Source organism: Zingiber officinale, chromosome 4A, assembly GCF_018446385.1.
Source record: "Zingiber officinale cultivar Zhangliang chromosome 4A, Zo_v1.1, whole genome shotgun sequence".
In the NCBI taxonomy this organism is placed as follows: Eukaryota; Viridiplantae; Streptophyta; class Magnoliopsida; order Zingiberales; family Zingiberaceae; genus Zingiber; species Zingiber officinale.
Genome location: NC_055992.1, coordinates 155,666,157 through 155,678,976, shown reverse-complemented (window position 1 = coordinate 155,678,976; position 12,820 = coordinate 155,666,157). Strand labels below are relative to the sequence as shown.

At 35.6% G+C, this 12,820-nt stretch overlaps 1 protein-coding gene across 1 annotated transcript; it reads left to right on the top strand.

Moving 5' to 3' along the window:
- The first annotated feature begins 2,930 nt into the window (after positions 1 to 2,930).
- LOC121972954 lies at positions 2,931 to 6,323 on the top strand. The gene is made up of 6 exons (XM_042524563.1): positions 2,931 to 2,997; positions 3,717 to 4,259; positions 4,452 to 4,673; positions 4,770 to 5,236; positions 5,753 to 5,835; positions 6,227 to 6,323. Exons 1-6 carry the CDS (start codon positions 2,931 to 2,933, stop codon positions 6,321 to 6,323), a joined length of 1,479 nt encoding a protein of 492 aa, XP_042380497.1.
- Positions 6,324 to 12,820: the final 6,497 nt, after the last annotated feature.

The following is a 12,820-nucleotide window of genomic DNA, read 5'->3' as shown; positions in this document are numbered from 1 at the left end:
CTCATACCGTGAGCAGTATTATTTTTAAAATATATATATTTAACTTAAATACTATACTATAAATCATAAAAAATTAATATTCAGGTCATGAATAGATCTGTAAGATAATATTGGAGTATCTTTTTTACTAAAATATATTTTCTTGATCTGTTTAAATCATGGGTAAATGGTCCTAAAATTCCCGTACAAAATTTCAATTGTATTGTTAATCTTTATATCACATATTATTTATTTTAACTCCTTAATCCATATTAATTCATCTAATTCACTTTCTATGTATACATTTTGAGGGATTGTTACAAAATACAAATATAAAAAGTCTAAAAGAAAATATCATTCGACCAAAATGAGTATAATTTCTATTAAATTTAACATCGTTTGAACTCAAATCTAATACACTACCTATGCACATAATTTTTAGATATGTGGTAAATTAACTCAGTATCATTTTAATTAAAATCTAGTATATTTTCTATTTAATTGAGCACTATCTATAATACATTGATCAACATCATCTATGTATATATGAATATGTGGTATATATGTAGGTATATAATCCACTTTATTAGGTACAAAATATTTAAAATCAAATATATTTGTAGTTTAATTGGGTATAATTATATAAGATTGTACACAAATAGTGAATTAGATGAATTAGTGTAGATTAAGAAGTTGAAATAAATATTCTTTGACATAGGGACAGCAAAGTTGAAACTTTACATGAAGAGTTTAGGACAATTAATTGTTAAATCATCATTGTATTCCTCATCCATTCAATAAAAATACAATTTACTATCAGCTTCCTATCTAAGGGTGTAAACGAATCGAATTAAGCCGAATATGAAGAAAAATCTAAGGCTCAAATTTGACTCGAATTAATTATATTTGAGTTCAAACTCAAAAAGTTTAAAAATTTTAGCTCTGATTCAGCTCGAATCAGAGCTCGGGTTCGAGTTCGGCTAAAAGATTCTGATATGTTCATACGTTATTCGAACTATTGTTCAAAAATAAGTACTTGAAAAACTCAAAATTTATTTATTTAATATATAATTATATTATATTAATAAAATATTTAGACTCGCGAGCAACTCGTGAACTATCAAACTAAATAATTTGGACTCGAGTTCAGCTCGAAAAAAATTCAAATATATTTAAGTTCGGCTCAAATTTTATAAATTTGAATACAAATCAAATATTTATCGAACTGATTCAAAAAGCTTGTGATCCGACTCAATACATTTATACCCTTATTTCTATCCAACAACATATGCACACTTTTTTTCTTTCAATTTTGAGTTTTCTTTATATACAAATTTTTATCTAATATTAGTTGAGAAAACTTTTCTACCATATATATTAATCTTATAAAAGATCTCAAAATAAATAGATTTTGATCTTCCTCGCTTGGCTTAGTTTATTCTTTTTACCATTTTCAAAAATTATCTAACAATTTTATCAAAACTAGTACATGTAACTACTTACCAATTTTATCAAAACTAGTACATGTAACTATTTTCATAAAGGAAGATGTAAAATGATTCCAAACGTTGTATAAAAGTAAAATGTGACATCGTTTATCCTCTTAGGTTCAGCCCCATGGTAAAATATAGTCAGTTAAATTACATAGGACATTTTATCCTAGCACAACGCCCCTTTTATGTGAAAAGTCAAACATCCAATAAAATATTTTGCAACTGTTGAGAATTAATTCCAAAATATATTCTGAGAGTTCTATAAACATAGTAAGAGGGTGTATAATGAAATTTGAACATTTTATATTTGTAAGGATTTTGGGCAAAATTGTTATTGATACTCGTATTAATCCATGATTAAGGATTATGAAAACATGCGAAGTTAGGATATGTGGGTCGGATTGAAAGACGAGCTCAACTGGGGGGTGAGAGAGAGAGAAGATATGGTGCTCGACACTCGAATCTTGAGTGAGTGACAGCTTGGGATCACCCTATGTTTGGTGCTCAAAACTCGAAAGTAGATATTGATGATCATTGGGTGCTTGACACCTAGGACTCAAACTTGAAAAAAGTTTAGGAATGTGTTCGAATGAAGGCTTAATCTAAAGATGAAGCATTTCAAAAAGGGATGATCGATAATAAAGGCAATTAATAATGGCAAACGTTAATCATATGTAGATGGGTGAATGTTGGGACTATATGAGGAGGGGGTCATTAATGGAGGTCGACAGTTATTGTAGAAGGGGTATCATAATGAGAGACATTAATAGATAAAAAACTATACTAATCATCTCATAGATTCTGTTACATTTCCACTTCCCTCTTTAACAAATTCTCATTTCCACCACACTGGGGTAATGCATGGGCGGAGCTTACATGGGCCCAGTGTGGGCAACTGCCCACACTGGCCCCGAACAAAAAAATATGTATTATTAAGACTTTTTTCCCCTAAATCAACCCCTAACTAAACTAATCGCTCTCTTTCCCTCTTCTCACGCGATCACGCCGAACGGTCGAAATCCCCATCAGTAATCAGTCCTTCCTCACCGCCTCCTCTTCGACTTCATCTTCCTCCCTTAGTCCCTTGGCGCCGCACTCCATAGCAAACTAAGAAGCTTAAGGTAACCCTTAACCCTAAATGTTTTTTTCCTGTTCGGCTGTTCCGAACAAAAAAACCAGCGAGGCACTTCTAAGTTCTAAATTCTCAGTGCTTCCAAACTCAATGAAACTGATTTTTTTCTTCATCAGGAAAATTTGAAAATTCTACCTTGATACTATAGAGCAGCGTGGACCAAATCATATTAGGGCAATCACTTTGTGCTTAACTCAGCTTGTATTTTGACAACGTTTTTTGGCCATTACCCATTAACATTGTTCCTTAAAGAATATTAGGCCTCAACTTGAATTTTATAGAGATGAGTCAGATGACTAATTGTCAAGTTTCTTTTTGGTAACAGGATGATATCTATGCTCAACTATACAAGATTTGAGCTTGTCACTGAAACACTCAAGTCAGTTTCAAAGGGTAGAAACACTACTTAGACAATTGTATTTGCTACCATTTGCCTTGAGCTCGATTTGCCTTGTTCATCGGATAGTTAGGAACTTAGGATTACCATCAGTTGCAGGTTTCTAACAATAGTTCTGGTTTTATGGAGATAGCCAGAGACACTTCCCCTTCTCCCAAGAGGTTGTCTTCATTACTACTTCAGACGGCAGTGTAACTTAAACTTGAATCAAGAATGAAATGAGTTGATAAATTTCTTAATTGACGATGTGCTAATCTGCTAGCTAATATATGGATATATTTGTTCAATGTTTCTATGCATTTTTTGTTTTATTTTTCATGTTTATTGGGCTTGGAAACATCAGGGTTGTGCTCTGCGCTCTTTGTACGCGTTTGATGTTGATTTATCTAAATCCATTCCATGTCAATGTGCTTAAATCTTAGCCTTTCTGCTGGAGTTGACAACTTGTCATACTGATAGAAAACTAAGTTTTAAGTCTGTTTCCACAACTAATATTAGTTATTTGTATATTGTTTTGTTTTGTACCATATGCTTACAAAATTAAGAGCTACTAATGTTATAGTTTGGATTGTTAATTCATTTTTTATTTTTTTTATATTAGGAAATCACTATGTCGACAATGCATAGATTTTTAAAAGAAAAACTCCAGAACCAGAAGAACAAAATATTGGAGATGTTACAGTTGGAGAATTTGATTTTTCACAATTACTGGCAGATATTGGACTAAGGATTCCAATTTGTTCTTATAATGCTAACATTAGGGATCAAGTTCGAAGGATATATTTGCAAAAGGGTCCGTGTCAACCTTCAGGTTATGAATTCCCAAAACGGAAATTTGGAGTAAGCCAATTTAGACGGTTTAATCCTTCATGGTTTAAGGAATTTGGTGATTGGTTGGAATATAGTATAGAAAAAGATGCGGCGTATTGTTTGTATTGTTATCTCTTCAAGACAACTAAGGGAAAACAAGTAGGAGGAGAGACTTTTGTTAGCGAAGGATTCACAAATTGGAAGGGTAAAGATAGATTAAATATTCATGTTGGCCAACATGATAGTGAACATCATAAAGCTCGAATGAATTGTGAAGCTTTGATGAATCAAGATGAGCACATTCAATCAATTTTGCACAAACAGTCAAAGCAAATGCGAAATGATTATCGTATCCGTCTCAATGCTTCGATTGATTGTATCAGAGTTTTGTTGCGACAAGGGAATTCATTTCGGGGTCATGATGAGACTAGAGGTTCTCTTAATCCGGGTAACTTTCTTATTCTACTGGAGTTTTTAGGTGCTCATAATAAAAAGATTAATGATGTGATATTGAAAAATGCTCCAAAAAATTGCAAGTTAACATCACCGGATATTCAGAAGGATATAGTAACGGCTTGTGCAACTGAAACAATTAATATTATTATCAAAGATATTGGTAATTAATTATTCTCTATTTTAGTTGATGAATCTCGTGATGTGTCAATGAATGAGCAAATGTCAGTTGTTTTGCGCTATGTGGATACTAGTGGGCATGTAAATGAGCGTTTTATTGGAATTGAACATGTTACTAGTACTACAACACTCTCACTTAAAGCTGCTATTGATAAGATGTTCTCTAAATATAATTTGAGCATAGCTAATGTGAGAGGACAAGGTTTTGATGGAGCAAGTAATATGCAAGGTAAATTTAATGGTCTAAAAGCACTCATTTTAAAGGAGAACCCATGTGCATTTTATATACATTGTTTTGCCCATCAGCTTTAATTGGCTCTTATAGCTGTGGCCAAGAAAAATCTTCCGATTTCTAATTTCTTTCGTATTGTTGGTGATGTGGTAAATATTGTTGGATCATCCTACAAACGTTCTGATCTTCTTAAGGAGAAACATTCAGATTTTATTATTGAGGCATTGGAGAGGGGTGAAATTTCAAGTGGTCGAGGACTTAATCAAGAAACTACCCTTCAACGTGCTGGGGATACACATTGGAGATCACATTACAATTCTTTGATCAATTTGATTTCTATGTTCTCTGCTGTCATTGATGTGCTTGAAGTGATTTCAGAAGATGATTCTAGTTCTCCTGATCAAAAAATTGAGGCATTTAATTTATTGGAATCAATACTTTCATTGGATTTTGCATTTAATCTACTCTTGATGAATCATGTCTTAGGGATTTCGAGTGAATTGTCGACAACATTACAAAAGAAAGATCAGGATATTGTAAATGCAATGGATTTTGTACAAGTATGCAAACACCGACTCCAAAATATGAGAGAAGATGGTTGAGATTCATTTTTAGAAAAGGTTCACTATTTTTGTCAACAACATTACATTGATTGTCTCAAAATGGATGATATGTTCACACGTTGGGCACCACGTGGTCGTCTCCATCGTAATCCACCAGAAGTAACAAATTTACATCTCTATCGAGTTGATTTATTCTATGGTGTTATTAATATGCAACTTCAAGAATTAAATGATCGTTTCTCAGAGGCAAGTACAGAGTTACTTTTTTTTGTAGCTTGTTTGTGTCCACAAAACTCTTTTTTGGCTTTTGACAAGAAAAAATTGTTGCAACTGGCTGAGTTTTATCCACAAGATTTCTCAAGATTTGATCTTCTCGTACTTAATGATCAACTTGAAACATATATATGTGATATGTGTTCTAACAAAACATTTTAAGGATTGAAAGACCTCGGTGATCTTTCGGAGAAGCTAATTATGTCAAAGAAAAGTATGGTGTATCCATTGGTTTTTAAGCTTTTGACATTAGCATTAATTTTACCTGTTGCGACCGCGACGATAGAGAGAGTGTTTTCTGCCATGAGAATTGTGAAAGACAGGTTGTGCAATCGAATGAGTGATGATTAGATGAATGATAGTCTTATTTTCTATGTAGAGAAAGATATATTTCTAAAGGTTGATAATTAAGCTATTATACAAAAGTTTTAAAATATGAAGACTCGAAAAGAACAATTGTAAGGTAATTATGTTGTGATATTTGATTTCATAGTGCATGCTTTGTTAACAAAAGAATTAACTTCTTGACTTTAAATCTTTACAACTCTGCTTTGAAATTAATATATTCTTTAAAAAATCATGTAGTTGGTAAATATATTCTTTAAAAAATCATGTAGTTCTACTAATGCTGAATATGTCAAGTTATCACTATAAGTTTTAGCTTTCCATTTTGAATTTTGATAGCAAGTGTTAATTTGTCTTATTCATTTGCAGCTATTTCTATGCAGATTTCAATGTGGATGATGCTATCTTGATATTTGAAAATTATAAAGAACTTTTGAGTGTATCTCATAGCCAAGAATCTATTTGAAGATGGTGGAATAGATAGCTTTTTTTATATTAGGGAGGCTAATCCGGTTGGACAAGCTCATCGGGTTAGTTTTCATTTTGTCATTTGGGGTTTAATTATTATATTAGCTTCTATGTATCATGTTATGTTCTATTATATAACGAAACATAATTAACTATTCTTTTCTCTAGTTCTTTCCAATGAGACACACTTAATATATATATTGCTTAGTCTCTGTTGATCTTTGATTTTATACCATACCATGCATAATTTTGCAATTATAAAATTTTAATTTTATTGTGCTTTATTAAATATATTATATTATTGCCTACACTCAACCAATATCCTAGCTCCGCCTCTGGGGTAATGGTTTAGTGGTCAAGTACTCCAGCAGTTAACTAGACATCTAAGGTTTAAATCTTAACTATAGTGCATTATAAGATTTTTTTTTCCAGTGGAATGGCAAACGTAAGAACATTGATGGATTCTGATGGACAACCATAAGCACTTCCAGATTTACTCCTAGTGTGTGAAACTTTCATAGGACAAAATCAATCACCTTCAAGACTTAGTCAATTTAAAGAGTTGGATACCTAGATTATCAAAAAAAGAATCTCACTTAAGTATCGGAGGGGTCACTCTCAGTGCCCTTTAACCGCATATTAATCTTGTGCAAGAACTTATTCTTTAGACTCAAAGACAACAAGGTGGAAGTGAACATCCAAATTCTACTATATCAAACGGTATTTGACATAAGGCAATTTAACAAACAAAGTTGAAGCCTCAACGTTCTCCGATAGGATAGTAAACCCTTAATTAATATTGAAAATTAAATTAATATTTAAATAAAGTAGACAAATTAACAACATATGCATTAGTATTGATTTTTCTTATAATTTGAAAATGACCAACAGATGGATCATGAAATTTTTTTGAGTTTTTAGGGAAGTATTGGGGTGAATGTGAACGAGTACAATCTTCAATATAATATTCCTTAAATTTACAAAAAAAAAATAATGTATTATTTTATAATTTATAAGTCTCATTACTAGATGCTCTCTATTGCAGTTAGTAAAACTCTTTATTGATTTAGATATATAAGAATTGATAGGTAAGGGAGACACACATTGAGGAGTTTCGACCCATTCACGATTTTGAATGTATAACAATTGGTATATTAGCTTATTATATTGTTATGAGCGAATTTGACAAGCGGTAGATTAGATAATTGATATTTTATTATAGTTAAAGATGATTATACGACAATTGACATCTTAGAATAAGATTCTTAGTGTGTCAACTTTGTGCAAGTTGTAGGGTTCGATTTGATGTTATGACCGCTAATAGTATCATCTTCGTTTTCTTTTCAAATATGCATTGTATGAAAAGATGGTGAAATTATCTTAAGAATTGGGTCCCTTTAGTGAGTGGGTTAGATTTGAGATTTGTTTTGCCGGACTTGACTAGGTACATTTTAATTTTTTGCCATCATATTTTAAAGAGTAAGTATTTTTTTGTCCATCATTAGTAACATAAAGATAATAAAGGGAAGGTAGACCAAAGATGGCTTAGGCCACACTCACAATAAGAATGTCAGATAAAATATATATTATGCATGTCGCTTTACAGAGACTCGAGCATGGTTTCTTGGGTAATCTAGAAAGGGTTTTGTATGAGAATTATGTTCATACAATTTTTTGTTCTCTAGTGTTCTCAATGAATCAAAGTTTCATCTCTTACGAAGGCATTCCCGTTAAGGTTCGTATGATTATGTTAATGACACTATGCTAGTACAGGTTATACTGATAATTTAATTTTAATATATAATAAATAGGTTAAAGTTAGATATGTTGTTTGTCTAACCTTTCTACAAAGTGTGTAAGAGTTGACTGGTCAGAAGGACCTGACACCAAGCTGAAATTCAGCTAGGTCTGCGGGGCCCGATAGCTAGTGCGAAGTTCGGTTGGGTCCACAGGACCTGACAATCGGCTGAAGTCCAATTGGGTCTGCGGACTTGATAATTGGTGGGAAAACCTGGTGGGTCAAAAGCAAGTCAAGTGACTGCAGTTGGTAAATGGAGGTAAATAATTAGAGGAGAGATCCAGTGAGTACGCACTCCCTGTTAAGGGAATTGTAGGCGTCAGTTCAGCATAGGTCCATTTGGGGAACCTAAGCTGAGAACTTGACTGGATCCTAATATCGGGGAGACAGTATCTAATTACTATTATTTTATTAAATCGGGCTAACTTTGTTTTGCAGGATATACTTATTTTTGTTGCCCAAGACTGACTCTTTTTTACATAGAACAAAATTGGAAAAAGAGGAGTTCGGGTGCCCGGACCAAACTCATCCTGGCGGGTGCCCATGTGGCATGGGCACCCGGGCGGTTCGGGGCGCCTAGAGTCGGTCCAGACGCCCTGATTTGAAAACTCATCAAGAAGCTAATGTGGAGCGCGTCGACTGGCCGAGCCACGTGGTCCAGGCGCCCGGAGGGGTTTCAAGCGCCCGGAATGGGCCTATAAAAAGGCCTTCGACCAGGAGCTTAAAAATAACAACTGCTTCGACTTTCACTCTTGCTCGATGCTCCAAAAAGGCTCTTATGACGCTATGAAGCTCCTTCGACAACCGACGATCAAGACTTTCCTATTTTCTTTGTTATTGGTAACATTGCTTTTAGTTCTTGTACTTAACTTGTGTAATCATTCAAACTATTAGTGGATTGCCTAGCAAAAGCACTCGACCAGTGCTGGCCTTGGAGTAGGAGTTGTCGAAAGCTCCGAACCAAGTAAAACTAACTTATGTTAGCGCTTGGTTTCTCTATTTCTTTTCCTCTTTTATTTCTTCCGCTGTGTACATGTTTTTAGTCGCAATTTTCGACAAACGCTATTCATCCCCCCTTTAGCATCTTTCCGGTCCTACACCTTGTTTTGTTTATGAGCATGCTTGAAGTTGTTGTTTGTCGGGCCACACGTCTGTCTCTCGGTGCATACAACATTTTTTTTAAAAAAAGGTGTTACAAAAGATTTCTACTTGCTTTTCCTACTGGAAGGTTACATGTAGCTATTCGGCAATGACAACCGGCGATCAAGACTTTCCTATTTTCTTTGTTGTTGGTAACATTGCTTTTAGTTCTTATGCTTAACTTATGTAATCATTCGAACTATTAGTGGATTGCCCAGCAAAAGCACTCGATGAGTACTGTTGGCCTTAGAATATGAGTCGTCGAAAGCTCCGAACGAAGTAAAACTAACTTATGTTAGCGCTTGGTTTCTCTATTTCTTTTCCTCTTTTATTTCTTCCCCTGCGTACATATTTTTAGTCACAATTTTCGACAAACGCTATTCATCCCCCTTTTAGCATCTTTCCGGTCCTACACCTTGTTTTGTTTATGAGCATGCTTGAAGTTGTTATTTGTCGGGCCACACATCTGTCTCTCGGTGCATACAACATTTTTTTTTTTAAAAAAATGTGTTACAGATGATTTCTGCTTGCTTTTCCTACTGGAAGGTTACATGTAGCTATTCGGCAATGATAACCTCATCCTTCTCCACTACATAAAGAGAGTTCACATCTCCCACACGAGCGAACAGGTTCGGTAACTCTCCTCTCGTTACCTTTTCTCTCTTGCTTCTTCAAAACCATACCCGTTGAGCATTTCCACTACTAAAATGGATGATTTCTGAATGCTTCAGGGGTTGGGGTCACATCCCAAGATCTCTATTTGTACGGTGATCATGTCTGAGACTTGTAGAGACAACGCGCTAGGCACAGTGGGCGAATGATTGACCAATAGAAGAACTTTCTTTCCTAGAAGAAGCTCTCCTTCGATCCTGCACACAAGAAGACGAGTCAACAAAACGTTAGTGCCTCGAAACCAAGGGGAATCTCTAGCAAAAACCCTCCGATGCTCAAGTCAATACGAATTAGAACGAGTGGCTGAAGAACAGTAAGAATACACACGCTAGAGTAAGTTGCAAACATTTAGTGAGCGTACCTTCGTCACGGAGAGGACTTCCCTTTCATATACCACCTCACATAATCTTCATAATCATAAGGTGACAGGATGTGTCAGAGGTTGTTAGGTAAAAAAGAGGGTACAACCTAGGTGATATGCCACATTATCCAAGAAATCTTCCACTGACCCAGATGTATACTTCTTTTGTCATTTATAGTTTCTGTTATCACTAAAGGAATATGCTATTATAACTGGTCTACTGATGGGAGACACAATGACCCCTAAAGAATCTTCTAGAAGAATATTCTCCGACACATAGTTGTTATTATGACAGGTGTTAGGATGTTGTCTGCTGAATATATCTCGACTAATTCTTAAGTCGGCTGTCTTATTAAGATAATGTAGTCTATTGAGCATTACTCGGTCAATCATTGAGCCAACCTCTCTGTTGGAATGTTCAATTGCCTTCTATACAATATGTTCTGTCATGTATTATGTTGCATGTATCTTGGTCAGTTCTTAAACCGGCTGCCTTGTTGGGACTTTGCATGCTGAATACATCTCAATAGGTCTTCACGCCAGCTGCCTCATTATGATGCTGTTTGCTGAGTATATTTCGGCCATTCATTAAGCCGACCATCAATCGTTAAGTCGGTTGCCTTATTAGGATATTATCCGTAGGGTATATCTCAGTCGGTTCTTAAGCCGACCTCTTGCTTAGGTTGTTCGATCGTGTTCTGCATGATCTATTCTGTTACATATTATACTGCATGTGTCTGGTCAACCATTAAGGTCGGTTGTCTTTATGCATGCCTCGATTAGTAAGCCGCTCTATTATATTTTGTATAGATTCCTGGGGTCCTTCTGATAACCTTTACTTTGTCAGAATCCCGTTCGAATAGAAATATAAGGATACGTACTACAAACCTGATCGTCCTTTTATTCACCCGAACCCATAAGGGGTTACCAGTGTTGAACGCTAGAGAGGGAGGGGTGAATAGCGATCGTCGAAAATCAATAATTAAATCGAGTGCGCAACGGAAGAGAAAAATAAGAACAACGCTAATAAACCAAGTTTTACTTGGTTCGGAGCCTTTGTTGACTCCTACTCCAAGGCTCACACTCATCGAGTGCTTTCGTTGGGTAATCCACTAATAGTTCGCAAAAAGGGTTACACGATAAGTACAAGAATTATAATATAAAATTACCGACAGCAAGGGAAATAAAAATCAAAGTCTCAGGTTGTTGGAGAAGCTTCACAGCGTCGCAGGAGCGTCTTTGGAGTAGCCGCAAGAAGGCAATTACAGAAGAAAGTTATTGTCCTGTGCTCCTGGTGGAAGGCTGCTTATATAGGTAGTTCTGAGCACTTGGACCATGACGTCAGCCTATCCAATCAGCACGCTCCAAGCTGGCGACGAGATAACTTTTGGCATTCTGGGCGCACGGACCAGTTCTAGTCTAAGCGCCCGGACCCAATTTTCCAGCAGACTTGTTTTCCTGCAAGTTAGTTCGAGGTAATAAAAAAATTATACTATCCTGTAAAATAAAGTTAGCACAATATAACAAGTAGAGTAGTAATTAGATTCTGTCTCTTCGAGACCAGAATCTAGTCAAGATCTCAACTTAGATTTTCTAAATGGATTTAAGTTAGATCAACACCTACTGTTCCCTTACAAACTTCATGTCAGCTATCCGATCGGCCGATTGACCTAGCTGGACTTCCCTGCAACACTGAGTTAGCAAAATAGATAAAATAGTAAAGTAAGACAGTGTTAATAGATTCCAAGATTCGCTGGTCCGATCAACCGCGCACAGTCGACCAAAAACCAGTCGGTCATATAACCTAGGGTTGCCTCCCCTAGGATTGTCCAGCTTCACTCACTAGGATTTACATTGTCTGGCTTCACTTACCAGGACTTCCATCACCTAGCTTCACTCACTAGGGTCCGGCTTCACTCACCAGGACTTCCACTACCTAGTTTCACTTACTAAGGTATGACTTCATCCATTAGGACTTTCACCATGTAACTTTACTCACTAAGGTCCGACTTCACTCACCAGGACTTCCACTACCTAGTTTCACTCACTAGGACCCGACTTCACTCACCAAGACTTCTAGCACCTAGTTTTTCACTCACTAGGGTCTGACTTCACTCACCCGGACTTCCACTTTGCCTAACCTTTAGTTAGGACTAGTCATTCAGTAGACTTCTCACTTGTCTATCCTTTGTTTAGGACTTACCTTTGCTAGTCATCTAGTCCTAACTAGACTTCTCTCTTCTAAACATCAAGTCCTGTTTCGATCAACCCTGGATCAAATTGACCAAACTTAGGTATATTGTCAAACATCATAACTCTAGAGGTCGATTGCACCAACAACTCTAAGAGATGTGGCTACATTATGTCATTTCCTGTTGGATATTTGTAAGGCCAGATATTTGTATGGCTAGAGCATATATGCTCATTCGACTTTAAGACTGGACGAATACACATGTGCACTGTCACCTATGGTTGGTCTGTTATAGAATGTTTCAGTCATTCTAGCTAACACATTAGGTCAGCC